The following is a 15,547-nucleotide window of genomic DNA, read 5'->3' on the forward strand; positions in this document are numbered from 1 at the left end:
ATATATATATATATATATATATATATGTGTGTGTGTGTGTGTTTACAGGTTAAACTGCTTATGAGGTCCAAAATGTCCTGACTGTTCAACAATCTTCTCACTGATATAGTAAACACTGACTAGAGAGCAGGAGCTCATTAGTTAAGAAGGCTTATAAGTGTTTTGCACAGGTTTCTGTGAGGAGTAGGTTTAGGGGTCGGTTTAGGACATAGAAAATATCATTTACCGCATACAAAAAAAGAAAATCTATTAAACGAAATCATAAATAGTCAAATTCTGGTGTGTGTGTTAACATAAAGGTCTAACCTTTGGGTCCCTCAGGCCCAATATCTCCTTTTTCTCCATTGTGTCCATCCTGACCACTTTGTCCTGCCAGTCCATGAGGACCCTGAATGCCCTTTTCTCCTGCCAAGCCTGACAAAGAAAAAAATTCATGATATATACTCCCAAATGCTCTTAAACAAGACATATAACTTTATTTGAATCAAGATGAGCTGTTGGGCTGTGTTCATACATGTGAATGTTCATGTTCAGCCCTATTCGGACAGTGATTGTTTCTCATGTGAACGTCCTTAAAAATAAATTTACATGGCACCTCGGTAATAAAACTCATGGATGGCGATTTATTCACAGTGGAGAAGCGAGTTCTGTGATCCTATGAACCCGGGAACGCATGATTGTCTGCTGTAAATAAAATGAATTTTATTTACACATGTATTCTTATTATTGTGTAAAATGTATTAAAATATGTATTCATATTATTCCAAGCATATTTCATAATATATAATCCTATTTATTATTTATTTAAATCGCCTGTTTAAAAATAGGAAAATAGACGCGCTATAGTTGTATATAATTATACATAATATAGTTATGTATTTAACTGTATATAATACATATTTTAAAATTGTATTGCATACCTGCTGCTGCCATTATAAAGACCCATTTCAAATGTTTACGTGCTTTTCTTCTCTTTCTGCTCCCACTCACTGAGGTGGAGCAGTTATGAAGTATTGTTCTTGTAAATACTTTCCACCATTTTAGAAATAAATATGCATGCAAATTACAGCAAAGTACAACAGTTACTGTATGGTGCTCGGCAGTGGTCAGAAAGGATTTAAACACTGAATTTTGAATCGATTTCTTCTCTTAAAATCAAAGATGTGGATTCAGATGACAATAAAATCACCAACTACCCCCTGTAAATAGTGAAAATAACAATTACCGTCCGAATAGTGCTATAGACTGTGAATGAGCAAAAGGCGAAGAGATATCACTGAAGGAGTAGCTATAGCATCACTGCTCAGTCAGTTGCTGGTAATGTGTTTTGGCTGTGCTAGACCTCTTATTCCTGTCAGACCAGGAAGTCCAGCTGGTCCCAGGGGCCCCACATCACCTTTCTCACCCTTTGGTCCTGGTGGTCCTAAAAAGCAGATAAACAACATTTAAGAACTGAACACAAAATTGAAAAACGTTTAATTACAGGCTAGATTCACCAAACAACAGATTTCTTTATTATGACCTAGACTAGCAGACTCTGTTCCTTTTGTTTAGTCTTATTTGTACAATCCAGAACACATGTTTACACAGCTCTTTGGAGTGAGTGTGTGAGTGTGTGTGTGTAAGTGTGTGAATGTGTTTGGAGTATCAATGGAAGGAGGTCTTCTGTGGAGACCTTTGAGTAAAATGACTTTTACTCAGTTCTTTAAAAATGATGTGTTGTTTCTTTTTTTAATGCTACATTACTCTGTCCTATCATTATAAGTATTCCATTCACAAGTTGATTTCCCCCAGAACTGTTACTCTGTGATGCTTTCAAATGTTTGTTTGAGCATCACAAGCAGCCCCGACACAGGAACACTGACTCAACCAATTGACCAATCGATAAGCCCCTCCCCTCGAATGCAGATGAGCCAATGGCAGTCGACTATCAGTTGCACGGGGAGCGGAACTCGGACATCTGTAGGTTTCAGCGCCATAGAGAAACATTGGAAGATCCGAAGCTCGCATCATTTTGGGGTTTATGCTTCAAAAATGGAAAAACGATGTGCCTGGGGGTCTTTGTAACAGTGATTCCAGGTATCCTGAGAGGATGGGCAATATAATTTATTTTATTCCATTTCCTAAATCCAAACAAAACAGAGCAAAATGTCCCTAAGCATACAACCCCAATCCCAATGAAGATGAAAATGTTTGTTTTCTGTTTGTCATACTCTCATTAAGTTACAATTTTCATCTGCTCAAGCAGAAAGTTAATGTCATCTTGTGCTTCAGCAAGGTATTTCTGGCTAAAGCTAGCAAACGTTAAAGTTAGTGAGTCCATGCTAAAGTACAAACCTAAATAGCGGACTGTTCTTGTGTCTTGTACAGTGTAGGTCAAAAACACAGGTCTACATTTCAGTGCGTCTCCATTTTAAGCTAGTTAAATGTACATTAATTTAATCGTACCCTGCGATACATGAACAGTGTTGATCCGGGATGTTGTCATCCGCGATCGTGGCGACCGTAACATGATGCTTCTCCCGTTTGCATTGTGATCTGTAAACCCTCGCTTCGAGTTATCCACCATATTTATTTTAAAATATTTTATATATCCCTCCATGGCGTATTTAATTCCCACTTGAATGGTGGCCCTTCTGTGTTCAAAATTGTTCAAAAACAGTAACTAAGGTGGACGGGGCTTACCGATAGCTCAACTGTGTGAGTTTGGGGCAGAACTATTTGTTTGCCTAACCAATGGCAAAATGGAAAAGTGTCACAGCAAAATCCTCAGTGTTAAATCAACACTGCTCAGTGTTTATATGTTCACAGCGTAAAAGTAACAGTAAAGTAATACTGCAGTTAATTAAAGTAGGTTCAATCTACAAGTGATGACTGACTATTAGTAATGAAACCTGCTGTTAACGAGTAGAGTCACTGAAGAAACGAGTAGAACAGAAAAAAGAGCAGACGCCTCTACAATTACAAGCGACTTGCAGCAACACAGCTGGAAATCAACTGCCAGTAAAATAAATCTCTCAGTAACTTATGTGAGGACGCTTGAAAGAACTCTAAAAAAGCATGACCTGTTTCACTTTTTATAAGCAAATTTACACAAAGACCTTTTTGAGAGGAAAAGCTCTATTAATGAGTGGTTGATGTTTTATTAAAAGTAACTGAAACATCTCTGAACATTACAAAACAAGTTAGAGAAAGCATACACCAAATCACATTAAAACCAGAAAGTAAGACTGTATAATTGATTCGTGCCGCTGTGCATGCAGGTAGCCATAGTTGAATTTTGTACAATGCGGGCACCCAGAATGCATTGCAGCATCAATCTTCCTTTTCTTCCTTTACAATAACACAAACCAGCATGATTCCTAGAAACACTCATGCATTGGCTAGATAATGAATTAAATACACATACAATAACTAAATTAATTTAATGAATATTAACATAAAATAAATAAATTAATGTCATTGGACCTACGTTCCACTCCTCATGTACTGTATATTACTGATTGTGGAAGCTTAGAATAGGTTATTTTATGATAACAGAAATTAACTCTCTCTCACTTCTGATTGGTTGATTGTAATGTTGGTCCAGGAACATGTTGTACTTGGTGAAATCACGCTCACCGAAGAAACACGCCAAACCACACACGTTGAGGTATGGAAAATATCTATAATGATGAATTCCACTAAAAGTATTTATTAGTACTACTACTACTCAGAAGTGTCTACAACTTCTGTTAAGCAATTTGCAATATTATTATACTTTTAACAATTCAATTTGTCAGTAAAAAAAACAAAGACTGTTAGTTGCTCGACACAGCCATCAAACTCTAAACACTTTAACCAACAACTTCTTTTATTTTTAGTAAAATTGTCCATAATTGAGACAACAATAAAAAGGAACAAAGCCTACCTTGTAATACAGTTAAGTTTTTGAGTGCCATGGAGTGCTCCCATTCCTTTAGCCTCAGATCTGCGGTGATGACATTCAGCACTTCAATCTCATTCCGGAGCTGCTCCTCCAGGTGTAACTGTGTGATCCTCATGCTTGTGGCGTCATGAGACACATTTCCAAACTTCTCCTGCAGTTCACAGATTTTCACCTGGTGCAGACTCACATCTCCACTAAGCGAATGGTTTAATGTCTGTACTGTCCATCCCACCTCCTCCAGACGCTCCTGTAGCGTCTCTACGTTCACCACCATTGTCTTTAAAATTGCGTCCTGGGTTCGAATAGAGCCAGCAGCAAAGGCTAACTCTTCTCCCAGACTGCTGCTGTTCCTCTGGCTGGAGTGGCTGATCATGGCCAGATGCTCCCAGAGTTGAGCCACAGAGTCCGTGGTGTGTTCGGAGAAGGCCTGCAGATCTTTGATGTCACGCTCCAAGCCCTGTGCCAGTCGCCCTGGTCATATTAGTAACAGAAGTGTAAGGACGGTATTAATCACACTTGCACATGTAAACTCATTTTTATGTTGATGTGATGTAGGCTTTGTTCACAAAGGCAGCTCAAATCCAGATAAACTCAAATAAGTGTTCATGTAGCTCAAACAATAGACTGTGGGGCTAGTATTGGCACGGGTTAAATCCTCAGGGAATGCGTTTAGTGTTTCTAAATGTATGGGCCTATGCACTATGTACTTACCTTAGGGTTAAGGTTAGATAGTACAGGTTTTGTGGCATGGCTAGATTAAAAAATGGGTACAGGCAGGGTCAACACTTTAATTAAAAACACGTGAATTGTATCAAATTATTAATTTAAATGTACATATTAGTTAAAGACACTTAATATAAAGTGAGTAAGATGCGTTAGAAGCATCTGCCAAATGGATAAATGCAACTACAAGTGGTTTTGTTATATTACCAGCATTCTAATTTGATGACATGCTCAATCTCATTTTGACAGGGTAACATTAAGATTTTTTTCAAAGAGCAATTTGTGTGCTTCTTTGTAAGCAAGAAAGTTTGTCTATCTGTACAAAACAATTAACCCGGTCAATGTCACAAATTGTCTTATTCGATTAGTGACCAAGAAGTAGTGCAGAATGTTATATCATTTATTGTTTTACATTTTAAAATTTAGTTAAAACATTCATGATTTTCCAACGTTTACAACATTATACTGTAGATGCACCAATAAATGTGTAAATTACAGTAATGCATTTTCCGTTGTTTAATGTATCTCATAATATTGCCAGATGCCACTGATGTAAATAAGGCAACATTTCCAGTTTCTACTTTTCCATACAGCATTTAAACAACTAATAATAATAAAAACTCATTGTATGAATTCAATAGGGGAACTCTTCTAAATCTCCCATATAACAAAACAAGTATTTCACATTAATGAAAAGAGTTTTCCCTCAATAAACTCCTAATTACTGCTTATTGATAGTAAGAAAGGTAGCTTTTGTAGAATGTTATGTTTGGGTATTGGGTAGGGTTAAGGGATTCAGAATACGGTCATGCAGAATAATGCATTACAGTTTTTTTCAACTGCTTACACACTAAATCTTTACTTGTCACACAATTTCTGAAACCTGACACTCAAACAGCAGAACCACACACCAAATCTGCAAAACCATACGCTAATTTTTGGCCTTTGACTCAGTTTTCAATTTCATAAAACACTTTTTGCAAAACACAACACACAATTCTCTATGTAACACACAAACTCACAACCACAAATGCTTACAGTAAAAAAATGTATAGTTTGGTTTCAATCTTGCTTTCGTGTTTACTGTGAATTTTTCAAAATCTCTCTGACAATTACTTTCGATCTTGTACAGAAATGTCCATAGGAGCTCATGAAAGAAGAGCTTTAGGTTTTGAATTACTGTGTGTATATGACATATCCAAAAATATATTATTATGGCAAAAGTGTTTGCAACGTAAGACAGATGTTTGCTTTTGAGATGTGTTTGTGATCTTTTGAATGCAGTGTCATTTTGCAAGAGATGTGAGGCATTTTGTGTGTGCAATTCTTGGATTTGCTTGTTAAGTTCTGAAAAAAAAGAGGTAAAGTTTAGAAAATGCGTGTAAGCAGTTGAAAAAAACTGTAATTTAACTTCCATTTGATGATTATGAAATAATGTTGTGACAATGTTCAAGAACTGTGTTGCTTCAGCTCATTTTGTAATTTGGAACTATGCTATTGTCTATATGGCATTACTACAGCCAAAAGGTGGGAAAACTTAGGAATTAACTACACCGCCTCAACAACAGGATCTGTGAAAAAGCAGTGGTCCCTCAATATGATATCACAACAGCGGGCCACAATGTGATTTACAGTTTTTTTTTCAACTGCTTACACACATTTTCAAAACTTTGCCTCTTTTTTTTTTTTGTCAAAACTTAACACACAAATCTAAGAATTGCCCACACAAAATGCAAAATGCCTCATCTCTTGCAAAATGAAGCACTGCATTCAAAATATCAAGCAAACATTTGTCTTACGTTGTAAAGAAACTTTGCTATTAATTTTCATAAATTATTATATTTTTGGATATAATCATATAAACACAGTTATTCAAAACTTAAACCTCTTCTTTCATGAGCTACATTTCTGTACAAGATTGAAAGTAATTGACAGAGAGATGTTGAAAAATTCATGGTAAATACAACAACAAGATTGAAACCAAATTTTTATTTTACTGTAAGCATTTGTGGCGTGAATATAGTATTACACAGTACGAAAGAAAATAAATACATCAAGCATATGTAGTTGTGTAGATGTGTGTTTATAGGCCTGTTCTAAAGCCATGATTGGTTGTTGTTCAGTGAAGCACATGTGAGGAGTTAGTGATGAATTAGTGTGGCATTCTGATTGGTTGTGTTTGAAAAAGGAAATCAAGATACTTCCTGTTAGATTTTTGTGTGTTACATAGAAAATTGCGTGTTGTGTTTTGTAAAAAGTGTTTTATGAAATTGAAAACTGAGTCAAAGGCCGAGAATTAGTGTATGGTTTTGCAGATTTGGTGTGTGCTTCTGCTGTTTGAGTGTCAGCTTTCAGAAATTGTGTGTCAAATAAAGAGTTTGTGTGTAAGCAGCTGAAAAAAAAACTGTATATGGACCTTTTTATGATTTTGTGCTGTGATGTGGAAAACTTAAATAATAAGGTTAAAGAAAAAAAAACCCTCTAAAGAACTTCAATCAGTGAGCTTACTTACTCAACATTGTAATAGTCACATTCTGTGTTTGCTATAAACTGGTCCTGAGGCATACTATCAGCATTACCGGTCTTCATGAGTCCAAAAAGACACCCGGAAATGTGCTACCCGGAACCGACCTGGACCCATCAACTATTTGAAAGTTGGACCCAGACCCATGCAGAACCGAGAAGTGCCATAAATGTACTACCCGGACCCGGCTGGAAATTTAAAGACTCACATTTGGACCTGATCGGCACAGATTCCACAGCTAATTGCTATTAACAAGTTCATTTACAAGTTGTGAAAATTTAACTTTGTTTCTTACTTAATGTAAAGTTAGTAGCCTTCTCCCCTGTACCTGACCATGATGCATACAATCCATCCCCCTGCCAAGAAAGTTGGTAAAGAAAAAAAGTCCACATCAGTGTTGAGGCTACATCAGTGCTAGGATAGCACATTCTTAATCAAATTGATGGCTGATCTACAGAATCAAATGAGACTAACATATATACATATATATCCACCTCACAGGTGTGGCATATCAAGATGCTGATTAGACAGCATGATTATTGCACAGATGTGCCTTAGGCTGGCCACAATAAAAGGCCACTCTAAAATGTGCAGTTTTATCACACAGCGAATACTTTCCGTACCCACTGTATATATATATAAAATTTATTTTTTTGTCTGAAAGAAGACAATTCCTGCATAGTAAACACCTAAAGCATAATAAGAAGTATTAAGATTCGGGTTGTTGAGCGTTGATCGTCCTTCTGTGCGCTTCTATTCTATGGCGATTTGGTAAATGCAAGACCTGTTAATCAAAATCAATCCAATCCAAGAGCGATCTAGCTGTAAAACAGTCCCTGATTAGTCTTTACTCATTGTCCCTACTCACTAAACCCACCCACCATACCTGGGATCCAGTTTCTAGTGGTTGATCTTCCCTACGTTTTCAAATGATGTTGGAAAACACGGCCCAAAAGCCGCATGTGTATACTATTTACATGTACTTGGTATTGTTTGGCCTCTACCTGAAACTAATATTCTTGTTGCACACAAAACTTTATATTCATTTTCTGTTGCTTTTTTCCCCACATCAGCAAAGAAGGTATCCAAGGCCATGCTACCCTTAACTCCACCCGCTCTGCGTCTGACAGTTGAGGTAGCGCTTGTGTATTTTTTTTTCAAATTATTTCTCAGCTTGCACATTCTTATTTTAATTGTACAATGTTGCAAGTTACAAAAACACACACGCACAGCACTTCCATGATTGATCATCATCGGCGCTGACTGACACGCCCGGGTTTTCTCGGAGTATTACGCACAGACCCGGGACCCAAAGTAATAGACTGACTGTTTAAAATATGAACCCGAACCCGTACGGGTCTTGGGTCCTTGGGTTTGGGTGGACCTGTGAAGACCTCTAATCACTGCTCCTCTGAAACCTTCCACCTCCCCCAGCACCACATCTCGAGATCTGCTATTTTATATATGCTTATTTGTACAGTAGCTCTATATTGGAAATTTATGTATTTTATTTATTTTTATTTTTTTTTTATTTTTTTGCTATGGTACATTAAAGGGTAACACTTTATTTCGATAGTCCACTTTAGACATTCTATTAACAGTAAGTAACTTTGCAACTACATGTCAACTAGCAGTTAGTAGAGTATTAGTAGACGGTCTGCTTAATATCTTCTAACACTTTCTTTGTCAACTTATTCTACCAACCCTAAACCTACCCTAACAGTCTACTCTGAGAGTTAGTAGACATGTAGTTGCAAATTAATGAGAATTAGTTGACATGTAGTTGACATGTAGTTATAAAGTTACTTATAGTTAGTAGAATGTCTAAAGTGGACTATCGAAATAAAGTGTAACCCATTAAAGTTTCTTTGGCATCTTTTTTAAAGCCTCTGCTGCCTTCATGCATTGACGTCATCAAAATTGCACATAGGTGCCAATTAATTGTGCATGACATATCAAACATATAAAAATACAACTGGACTATTGACATTAGCATGTAGTCTGTAATTCTATATGGAATCCAATACTGAAAAAAAAAATCTTAATATAGGCTCAACAACACGAACACACATATTGTATACTACATATTTTAAATGAAATAGAATGGCAGCATACAGCTGGAGAAAAACATGCCTCAAATACTGGAGTTAGTATTTCTTGAGCAAGGGAGACTTACATTTAGACTCTAGACTTACTGTCCTTAACCCCTTATAATTCAATTAAATTCAAGTTTATTTGTATAGCGCTTTTCACGATACAAATCGTTGCAAAGCAACTTTACAGCAAATTAGGCTTTGGTGGCTCGAACAATGGTTCTGCTCCCGACGATAACGCGGAGACATATAGTTAATATCAGTAATACGCAGCATGCACGATACAAGGAAATTATCAGTAACATCATCACTTTGAGGCATGATATCTAAATAAGTAAGATCAATTCCATGCGATATAATTAATATTATATTAATTATATAATATAGTCTTTAAAATTATGTTTCTCAGAGTGCCAGTGTTTTTTTGTTTTTGTTTTTTTAACAAACTATTATAAACAAATATGTTTTTGCATACTGTGCCTTATATCAAAATAAGACAAACAAAATATTGGGGTTACTTCCTTTACACACAGCAAAATAAATTAGTAGGTGTAATTAGAGTGATTAAAAACATGTTTGACTATCAAGTAAGTATAAATAACTTTCTATACTCTTCTGCTGCACATTTTGGTGGTTACCTAACAGCTGCAGCTGTTCGCTATGATTATGGAAGAGGCTCTCAAGCTTCCAGATGTTCTCCAGAAGGTCACTTTGGGAGGGCAGTTGGCTAAGAGATCTCTGCAAGGTCTCAGAGTGCTCTCCCAGACGAGTCACATTCTCCAGCAGTGCTTCCTCCCTCTTTGAGGATGCAAGGGATTTTGATACTGAAAAAGGTAAAAAGTTGAAAAAGAGTTATTTTATATTGACATTTATGGTTGATCCAAGCTTGATCACAAGAAACAAATCCCACAACTCTACTTACCTGGGCACAGTTTAATCACTGCAACCAAACTAATACATGACTTGTACTAAACTTAGATAACTAGCATAGACCTCACAACCTCACCTCACATACTTCTTTGTGCGAGATGATACGATCTTAACATTTAAATAGTCTTCTTCAGTTATTTTTGTAAGCTGGTTTCACTGCAGTTTTCACAGACACTGACACCATCATTCTCCATAGTACTACTGAAATCTAGATTTGTGTATATGCTCAATGCAGCCTGTATATATTTTAGCAGCAGCTCTGTACTTGCACTGCAGCAGCAGCAAATCCGCAAGACTGTATACCAGTGACGTTTCGTCCATATAAGCTGCGAATGCTCCACATACCCAAGCCATTTGAGAGAATAAGTTCACTGGGTTATTAATATAAACATGATTGAAGTTGATCCCTTGTCATTTAAAATGTAACTTAAAGCTTAAAGGGTTAGGAATAAGTACATGAAATGATTTATTTGCCAAAGGGCAGTAATTATTTTTAAATCTACATCAGTTATGGCTACTTCCGGGTAAGCGGATTCTCCGCAGCTTTCTCGCCTCTGCTCTGTTGCTGTGACTCGTCAGGATTGTAGTGAGTTCTCATTGGTTTGCTGGCCTGCGGCTGATTTAATGCGCGAGGTAAGCGGTCCGTGAAGCTCTCGCCCAAGCGGAAAAATGCGCTGTTGCTGTCAGATCTCGACTGCTGAAAATCACATTGTGTTTGATGCAAAACCAACTCGACTAAATCAAAAGAAAAAAAAACACTGTAACTGTATATTTGTCACACTGCTACTGTAAATGAGCACGGAGCGAGCAACGAGGAGATAGGGAGTAAATCAACAATGGGATTTTAATTACATCAAGGGAACCAGGAAAACACACGTAGCAAAGGAGGTAGACATACAGACATTCACAATACCGGACCCTAGACACTAGGAAACACTGGGTTTAAGTAAAGGAGCTAATCAAGGAATTAACTGGGAGATTAAATGGGACACAGCTGAAACTGAATCAACTAAATGGGAACAGGAACAGGGAAACCAAATAAGGGCATACAAATAACATGGAGCACGTGCGGGGAGGAAAAGACACACAAAACCCGAAACAGAGTCTGACATTACTCCCCCCTCCCGTAAGGCGCGTCCTCGCGCCACACAACATTCAAGGGGGAGGGGGGGTGGGCACCCTGGAGGTCCCTCAGGACAGATACGGGACGGCAGGCCTCCAGAGCGGCTCCAAGGCCCTCCGTGGGCTAAACACAGAAACTCGGGAACAGGAGCCCTCACTGGGCGAACTCTGGGGCTGGAGCCGACACAGGAGCGAGCTCTGGGGCTGGAGCCGACACAGGAGTGAGATACACTTCAGGGTGCAGACTTTCACACTCTGCTTGCCTCTTTTGATCTCAAGCAAGTGTTAACTACGGCTACTCACAAATCAGGCAACCAACTGGACCTTATTTACACACGACACTGCTCCACTGATCATGTACTGGTTACTCCACTGCACACCTCGGATCACTTCCTCCTCACTCTCAACCTCAACATGGTTGCTGACACAACACATACCCCTCCAGTTGTCCGGATGAGAACCGCACCCGTTACACGGCCGTCGGGCCAGGATGCCAGGCCGTCTAGTCCCTTCTCACGCCGTGGGCAACGAGAAGGATGCAGCCGCTGGAAGAAGCCGCCGCCCCTCGCGCCCCGGACTGGAGAGGGGAGCGCGTGCGGCCGCCGGACTCCGCCCCTTACCTGGACCCTTCCTTCCTGACCACTGCCCTTTCCTTCACGAACCCCACAGCACGACGAGGACACCAGATCCCCTGTTTATTTTGGACACTTGATTCCCCTTTTGTCCTGGACACTGTTTATATTTTGTTAATAAAAAGCCTCTCTGAGGCCTGACGCCACACCCACTGTGTCTGTCGTTTGCTCCTCCCGTGACAATATATATATATTAGAGCTGGGTTTTGACACAAATTTCACGATTCGATTTGATTCTCATTCACAAGCTTTCGATTCAATTTGATTACCAATTAGATTCGATTTGATTCAATATAGATTATTTTGGATATATATCAGGTACAGTACTTGCCAAATTTTCTCAAGGAAAACAAAATCTCTCAACTAATGTTGTAAAATATACATGAGAGTCATTTGGTATTACATTACTATAATATTGAAGGTTAAAATTGACTGATTTGTAAGCTATAGCATACAACTGTTAAAATTACACAATGAAGTTTTTAAAATAATAAAGTTACAATTACATAATAATATTTCTACTTCAATTCGTTTTTTTTAAATATTTAAATTGTGGCTGTCATAAAAAATTTATGAATTTATTCAAACATAAATGAAACATAAGAACAGTAAAAATGATAATGAATATGTTATATGGTGCATATATTTAGCAAAATACCCCTCTGTATATTTTTCTGGCTGACTAATGAGTTTATGGTCACCGAATATGTTTTCTGAGGTAAATGTGACGTTACGTGACATTGTTTACAAGACTTTATATTGACGTCTTTGCGTGGCTGAAACACTGATTGAGTGATTACATGAGAGAGGATACAGATTGTAAAGTTGTACTCTTTCTTTTAACTTACCTTCGGATGTTTAGTCATGTTTATTTTGTGCTGAAACTGGTATTAATGTGGAGGAGATGATCAGTTCACATGCGCCTCACGCTGCTGCGTCTGTTGAACTGAGGCGCTACAGCGATCTGTCACTCCTCATTAAACAGCGCCAAAACGGCATTTATTGTTTGAGTACTGCAATACAACGGACAAAAATTGAAACATGGGACTGTGTTTCATATTAAAAGCACCAAAGCACAATGCTTATTGCGATTTATTGGATAGGAAGTGTCCTTCAATGTTCCGTCCATTAACTGAAAACAGACTAGACTAATCGATTCTTGGGATTTAAGAATCGATATCGTTCTGTAAAAAAGAGAATCGATTAATATTGAGATATCTATATTTTTTACCCAGCCCTAATATATATATATACATATAAATACCTTGCTACGTGTACTGCGTTAGGCTAACCGAGACTTGTCATTTGCACTTACATATTGTTGCTCTTTTGTTAGTTTTGATTACTTCTATTGTCCTCATTTGTAAGTCACTTTGGATAAAAGCGTCTGCTAAATGACTAAATGTAAATTTAAATGTAAATGCAATCTTATCACTCAGCATACCCTGTTAAAAAAGTCACCGCTTGCCACTGCTGTATACATTATCATATAATTTCAATTGACAACTATAAAATATATTTGGTGAGTTGTCAAAGCTGTGTGGTCAGTGTTACATTGGTCACAAAATTAAAATATGCTGCTAAAATCAGAGAGAAATTACCAGGGATGGAATGAACTTCAACCTCATTTCTAACGTTTGAAACTTTTAGCCTCTGCATAAGGAAGTGCAGAAGTCTTTATGAGTTTTGAGTTCTGTCATAGCAACATCAAGCTCAAAAGATCATTGAAAACTCTATTCCTTATGCTATAAGCCATTTTATGCACACAATAAATATTTCTCTATATAATGTATAGAGTTCCTGTAAATGAAGAGTCTGTTTTTTTCTCTCTTTTTTAGAGAGCTCTTTTTTAACTTTTAAACCTAGTGAAAAGTGTACAGTTTTGGCCTTGATGGCTTGCTTACACTGAAGAACTAATAGGCCTAATGAATTGTTTTCTTCTAACTTTAACTGTAGCGAGTAGGAAAGACAGGCTCTCACACCAGAGAGAGAGATAGAGAGAGAGCGAGATAGAGACAGAGGGCAGTTGCTCGTCCTGGCCTCTCCAAAACTGGTGAGATTTCCCTAGTCTTCCTAATTAAGTATTCAGTCCGCTATGTCTTAGGTGAACATAAACAGTTGGGAGAATTAGTAACAGCAGCCTAATAAACCTTCTGCTGTCCTTAAAGGAGAGCTATTATGCCCCTTTTTACAATATGTAATGTAAGTCTCAGGTGTCCCCAGAATGCATCTGTGAAGTTTCAGCTCAAAATACCCCACAGATCATTTATTATTTTGAAAATGTCTATTTTGAGTCGAAGCAGAAACAGTCTGTTTTTGTACATGTCTCTTTAAATGCAAATGAGCTGCTGCTCCCCACCCCCTTTTCCAGAGCAGGGCTGTGCCTTTACAGCTCGTATATCAGATACTCTGCCAAAAAAAACAACATATGTTTGGTTTTGATTATCATGTCTATTGCGCTAAATAATGCGTTTTAACCATATTCGTTTAAACTTCTGATACAGGGTTTTCTGAGCACACACATCCGAAGCACACGTACAGAAAGCAGCTGTCACACGGCATGTTAATACTAAACTAAGTTTTCTTTCATGTTAAAAACACACATGAGCTATAAAAACAGTCGGTTATGTCTATGAAGGTAAACAGCTGGGAAAGAAATGGCATGTTTATATTAGATCTGTGCGGCAGCAGTGTAATATACAGTAAATAAATCAATAAATCCACTGCTCTCTTGTCTCCTCTGAAGCTGGGACTCTAAATAGTGTTCTGTGCTCGTCTGTGCAGCCAAAGACAGAACAGTTAGCATGCTCTGCTTGAACTTTCTCCATGGCGTTAGAACTGGTACACTGTCGCTTGCAAAAACCCATTGGTGGTACTGTGGGTGGCAACATGCAGATTAAGGGGCGGTAATATTATAATTAGATCCCCTTTCTAACTCGGGGGGAAGCTGTCAGGATCATGGACCTGTTTTGTTATGTTTTGCCCCTGTTTCTGTTCCTGTGTTCCTTTTTTTGGTCATGTTCCAGTCCTCGTTTAGTTAATTAGTCATTCTGTGCATCTGTGTTAAGTAATTATCCCTTGTATTTAAATTCCTGTTTGTTCAGTCTTCCTTTGTCAGGTCTACTTGTTGTGAACATCATCCTTGTGCTCTGTGTCTCCCATTTGGATCATTAAAAGACTCTCGTTCTGTGAAATCTCCACTTTTCCTCGTGCCCGTGCTCCAGCGAATTGTGACAGAAGACCCGACCGAATACAGAAGACCCAACGAATACGTGAGTTCCCTCCGTTTTTGTTTCTGTTTTTTCCTCAGTGTTTTTGTTTCCGTTGTTTCTATGGATCCCCTCTCCCGTCCGGAATACCTCCTCCACCTGCTGGAGCAGGGGGAGAGATCGCTCGAGGGCCATACCAGACTGTTCCTGGTCATCACTGCTCTAACCAGCTACCCGGACGACACGCTCTGTGCGTTCTACGGCGCCAGTTTGAACATCTCGTGAAGAGCGCGGTCGTCCGAAGATGGTCCTCGAGCGAATTTCGCTGCCTTTGTGGAGTGGACACTGGCGAGAAATGGATCTCCGTTCCCCACCTGTTCCCAGGA

General features: G+C 38.3%; 1 protein-coding gene across 1 annotated transcript in view; it reads right to left on the bottom strand.

Moving 5' to 3' along the window:
* The window catches only part of scara5 (scavenger receptor class A, member 5 (putative)), a 103,925-nt gene that overhangs the window by 31,234 nt on the left and 57,144 nt on the right, over positions 1–15,547 (bottom strand). Inside the window, exons 4-7 of the mRNA XM_016552165.1 lie at positions 9,907–10,092; positions 3,911–4,399; positions 1,343–1,423; positions 307–414 (exon numbers count right to left, since the gene is read on the bottom strand). Coding sequence (XP_016407651.1) covers positions 307–414; positions 1,343–1,423; positions 3,911–4,399; positions 9,907–10,092 — 864 coding nt within the window. The remainder of the gene's footprint in view (positions 1–306; positions 415–1,342; positions 1,424–3,910; positions 4,400–9,906; positions 10,093–15,547) is intronic.

Source organism: Sinocyclocheilus rhinocerous, unplaced genomic scaffold, assembly GCF_001515625.1.
Source record: "Sinocyclocheilus rhinocerous isolate Xijiao unplaced genomic scaffold, SAMN03320098_v1.1 scaffold2360, whole genome shotgun sequence".
In the NCBI taxonomy this organism is placed as follows: Eukaryota; Metazoa; Chordata; class Actinopteri; order Cypriniformes; family Cyprinidae; genus Sinocyclocheilus; species Sinocyclocheilus rhinocerous.